This window comes from Microtus ochrogaster, unplaced genomic scaffold (genome assembly GCF_000317375.1).
Source record: "Microtus ochrogaster isolate Prairie Vole_2 unplaced genomic scaffold, MicOch1.0 UNK87, whole genome shotgun sequence".
NCBI lineage: Eukaryota > Metazoa > Chordata > Mammalia > Rodentia > Cricetidae > Microtus > Microtus ochrogaster.
Window position 1 is genome coordinate 423,277 of NW_004949185.1, and position 5,302 is coordinate 428,578.

The 5,302-nt window shown below is 50.2% G+C and overlaps 1 protein-coding gene across 2 annotated transcripts in view; it reads left to right on the forward strand.

Moving 5' to 3' along the window:
* The first annotated feature begins 2,709 nt into the window (after positions 1-2,709).
* Positions 2,710-5,302, forward strand: part of LOC101999138 (class I histocompatibility antigen, Non-RT1.A alpha-1 chain-like) — a 7,784-nt gene continuing 5,191 nt past the window's right edge. Inside the window, exon 1 of one of the 2 annotated variants that reach the window (XM_026777849.1) lies at positions 2,710-3,133. In XM_026777849.1, the coding sequence (XP_026633650.1) occupies positions 3,082-3,133 (52 nt within the window). In that variant the 5' untranslated portion in view covers positions 2,710-3,081. The remainder of the gene's footprint in view (positions 3,134-5,302) is intronic. The other variant, XM_013355050.2, reaches the window with a different exon arrangement.

The window sequence follows — 5,302 nt, forward strand, 5'->3', positions numbered from 1 at the left end:
TTGGTTCTTGTGCTGCTCTTTTTAACTCCCTTACCCTCTACTCGTCCCTTCCACTGTACACATCCCCAGCCGCCACCTCCACATCCAGTCTCCTGACGTCTGGAGCTGACTCACTGATAAGCCACTGCAGCGGGTCGTGGGGTGTGGCACCTTCTGAAGGTTCCTGGAGGCTTTCATCTACTCCCTGCCTCACATCATACAGCCAGCCGTGTTGTGGTCCCACGCAGGACGGGTCAATGAGAACCTGGATTTAATCGTGCCATTTTCATGCGAATTTATCATCACATTTGGCTTTTTTTTACCCCATCCCTCCATCCCCATCCTCTCTGATTTGTGTGGTACAACAGCATGAGGACTATGGGTGCTCTTAAAGGCCAGAAGAGGATGTTCGGTTCCTGTTCTAGCGTGTTTGCCACTTTCCCGAGACACAGGCTCTCGCTGAATCCGAAGCTAGGCTGGTAGCTAGCAAGCCCCCGTGATTCACCTCTCTCCACCGCCCACAGCACTGAGCTCACTGGCACTGATGTGGCCAGACATGGTTATTTACATGGGTGGTTAAGATTTGCATTCAGATCCTCACGTTTGCTCTTCCAGAGGACCAGAGCTCAGTTCCTGGCGTCCACATCAGGCAGCTAACAATCACCTGTGCCTCCACTCCAGGGTATTCAATGCCACATTCTTGGGCACACACCCACATGTGACACACATGCTCTCTCCTTGCTCTCTCTCTCTCTCACACACACACACATTAAAAATAACATTTTTTCTAAGAGGAAAAATAAAATCTTTTTGAAACAAAATCGTGCCCAGCATGGTGGTGCACGCCTTTAATCCCAGCACTTGGAAGACAGAGACAGGTGAATCTCATTGAGTTTGAGGCCAGCCTGGTCTACAAAATGAGTTCTAGGACAGTTGGGGCTACACTGAGAAAACCAGTCTCAAAAAACAAACAAACAAAAACGGGAATATACTTGGAGAGAAGGAAAAAGCAGCTGATATATAAAGTCCGAAGGTGGGCGCCCGGGGTGCTGTGCCTTACAGCGATGAGGTCACTCTCTTAACACAGAGAAATGGCATGAGAGGCCGTCTTTATTAAGGCCAGGCACCCCCAGGGCCCTTTCTCCATCACACATCCCCCAGGTGCAGGAGGCTACCCAGTTCCCTCTGCTGCGGACGGTTAGAAGCAATGGGGGCACAGCCTCCCTACGCGCTGACATTAAATTTAAAATTCCACAGATTTTTGTTCCTTAACCATTTGCAATTGACATTGTGAGTTCCATCCTTACTTAGCCCTGGAGACCAAGATGCGCACAAATGGTCTGCTTTGCACAGCCATCTTGCACGCGGTTCCGTGTCTCTGCCTCCCCTCTCCAACAGGCTCTGACTTAGTTCCTGGCTCCTGTGCGGGGTCTGAGGAACAGCTTGCTGAGTGCCTTCAGCCTCGCACGCAGCACACCCATGTCATTCCAGAAGCTCAGTTATATGGAGGCCCCGTGGTTCAATCCCTTACACTGCTCTGGAAACTGAACTGTCTTCTTCCCATTCAGTAAGATGTTGATCACGAGTTTTCCCACATGCTCTTTACTGTGTTAAGGCACACATTTCCTCTCTATGTAATTCCCTTTTTTGAGCCAGGGTCTCACTGTGTAGCCCCAGCTGGTCTGGAACTCACAGAGACCCACTTCTGCCTTCGAAGTACTGGAATTAAAGGCATATAACACTCCAACTTCATATGTAATGGTTTTAAAGATTATTGTTTTGCTTTGCTTTTTATTTATATATATATATGTGTGTCTGTGTGTGAATATGGAACTCTCAGAGATGGGGAGCATATCCCCCAGAACGGAGTTACAGACAGCTGTGAGTCACCTGCCATGGGGTTAGGAAACCAACTCAGGCCCTTAGGTGCTCTTGACCACTGAGCCACCTCTCAGATCAGATTTTGTAGGACCCTCACCCCTTATTCTCAAAGGGACAAGAAGAAATTTCCTAGCAGAATGTTTTCCCAGGATAGTGGCCTTCCCCTCTCCCACCCAGGAGATTCCGAGCACAAGGTCACTTAGCTCAGCCCAGCCAGCCACCTGGTACAGGCTGATAAAGACGGCCTGACTCAGGAACAGTGGCCTTGCTCTAAGAACAAGGAGAAAGCTGACTTAGCAGGATGGGAGGGAGCAAAAGTCCTCGCAAACATGCCAAAGCAGCTTCAAAAAGCCTCTTTGTAGTTATGCCTTTAAAAGCTTACCCCATAGAGGAGATACAACTCCTCTCTCTACCTCACCCTAACAGGGTCATTTGGAGACAGGGGTTCCAAACATGCTTGTATTATGCTGATTAAACCTTGTTTATTACAGTCTGGGCCTCTCTGGTGGTCTCTCTTTGGGCATCATAATCTGGGCACAACAATTTATGCTTTTGTTTTATGTGTATGTTTGCCTTCTCTACAAATGTACTCCACATAAATGCAGTAACCATGAGGCCAGAAGGGAGCACCAGATCCTCTAAAGTTACAAAGGGTTGTGTGCCATCAGGCAGGTGCTAGGACTTGAACCTCGGCCCTCTATAAGAATAGGAAGTGGGCCAGGAGATGCATTTGGGAGGGAGAGGCAGAGGCAGGCGGATCTCTGTGAGTTCCAGGACAGCCAGGGCTATTTAGAGAAATTCTATCTCGAAAAAGAAAGGAGTGGGGAGCAAAGGAGACAGACAGAGACTGTTAGTTAACATTGCCACCCAGCGATCTGCTCTGAAAGCAGCAGCGGACCAGAGCCAAAGAGGAGGCGGGGTCAAAGCAGCTGAAAAGTAAACAAGCTGGAGATGCTGGCAAGAGTGAGGGCTCAAACTGACCAAAGGACCCACTGCAGCAGCCACTAGCCTGCTAGCCTGCGGTGCTCAGAGCCAGGGTGGGTGTGGGGGGCACATCTCCAGGCAAGAAGGCCCTCATCCTGGTGGGAAGCCCTGCCAGGACCCCTGAAAATAGACACACCCTTAAAGCCCGCCCCTTTTCAGTTGCCAACACCCTCCTGCCTTCCTGGTTAAACTGCAGAGACACGGAGGGATGGACATGGACGGACTGCGCCTGACACCATGTGGGCTCTAATCCTCTGGTTCCTGAGTCGCCCCCCGGACAGCGGAGCCCGTGAGTTCTGTGGGGAAGGGAGTTTGTGCCGATTCACTGGGCAAATTCAAGGCAGGAATGACCCCAACCCCGACCTCCTTGAACTATTTTGCAGAAGGGCTGCACTTGGGAAATGGAGGTGGGGAGATCTGGAGTTCAAGGCCATCAGATACTTGGCAAATTCGAGGCCACACTGGGTCCTAAATTGAAGCCTCAGGCCGGGCAGTGATGGCACACATTTGTAATACCAGCACTTGGGAGGCAGAACCAGATCTCTGTGAGTTCAAAGTCAGCCTGATTTACAGAGAGCGAGTTCCGGGACAGACAGCCAAAGATACACAGAGTTTCTGTCTCAAAAACCAAAACCAGAGAGAGAGAGAGAGAGAGAGAGAGAGAGAGAGAGAGAGAGAATATCTGGGAGAGCAGTGCGTGCCCTGAACAGCTGAGCCACCGTGCGTTTCTGAACTTCATGTTTACTTAATAAGTACACATCGCCCACATTGTAGTTAACATCTGTGCAGATGTGGAGGTCAGAGGACAGACTGTTTGGATCGGTTCTCTCCTTCCACCATCTGGGTGCTAGCCAGTAATGACAGGGTAGAAAGTGGCCAAGTGAGTACCTGTGGCAGATCCTGCCAAGGTATGCCACCAAGAGAACGCGCCACACACAGCAGATTTATAAGGGGAGAACATCCGCAAGTTGGGGCACGAGAGAGGCAGGAAGTCAGGCAGACAGAGAGAGGACTATGCTTTAGTGGGGTGTTCACAAAAGGACATGTGCAGCCCCAACAGGGAACCACACAGTAGCTGAAGTAGGTGAAGAGGTGAGGCTCCTAAGACAGGAGAGAATGGAGGCTGAAAATTTAGCTCAGCTGGAAGCGTGTCTGTCCAGGTCTTGTGGTCCATCCCTCCTACCACAAGAATTGGAAACAGAAAGGTTGGGACAAAAGAGGGCTCCTGGGTGAGGCTCCAGGGCTTTGGGTTCTAGAATGTTAGAGTTGGGGCAGCCTGGCTTCCCATCAGCTTTCTTCTATACAGAAAGAAGCTGAATGGAGCCAAGAGCAGTGTCTCCCCTGTGACCCTGTAATCCCAGCAACGGGAGTCTGAGGTGGGATTGCTCTGAGCTCTAGGCAACCCAGGGCCACAGGATAACACTCTGCCCACCCCCAACACACACACACACACACACACACACACACACACACACAAAACAACTATGGTGTGTACCTCAGGGTGTGGGTGGCCAGGAAACTGTTGGGGGAGGTTGCTTGTTCGCTTCCTGGCCACTCAAACTCATGAAATAATCACACAGAAACTATATTATTTACAATACTGTTTGGCCAATAGCTTATGCATATTTTTAGCTAGCTTTTATACCCTAAACTAAGCCATCTCCATTAATCTGTGTATCACCACATGGCTGTGGCTTACCGGGTGAAGTTCCGTCTGGTGCCCATCTCTGGCACTGACTCCGCCTTCTTTCTCCCAGCATTCACTTTAGTGGTGTCCATGCCCCCCATCACAGGCCAAAGCAGCTTCTTTATTCATTAACCAACACATATACACAAGGGAATCCCACATCAGGAAACCACCACAGTGTTCCAGACATCCTGCCTGAATAAATAAATGCCGTTCAAATGCCCAGACTTTGATACGATACAACGAATCTTACTCAGTCATCCAGTGGATTCTCATGCCATCTTTAAGCAAGATGAAATTACGGCATTGTGGGGAAGCAGATACAACTGGAATCAGGACACTAAGACACAAGCCCCAGAAAGACAAATACTATATATTTTCTCACATCTGGAAATCCAGTTTAAAAAAAAATGCTGTGTGTGCTGAACACAACAGTGCACACCTGTCACCACGACAGTGCACAACTCTCACCACAACAGTGCACACCTGTCACCACGACAGTGCACACCTCTCACCACAACAGTGCACACCTCTCACCACGACGGTGCACACCTCTCACCAAGACGGTGCACACCTGTCACCACGACAGTGCACACCTGTCACGACAGTGCACACCTGTCACCACGACAGTGCACACCTGTCACGACAGTGCACACCTCTCACCACGACAGTACACACCTGTCACCATGACAGTGCACACCTGTCACCACGACAGTGCACACCTCTCACCCCAGCATCTGGGAGGAGGAGGCAGAAGGCCAGCCTCACACA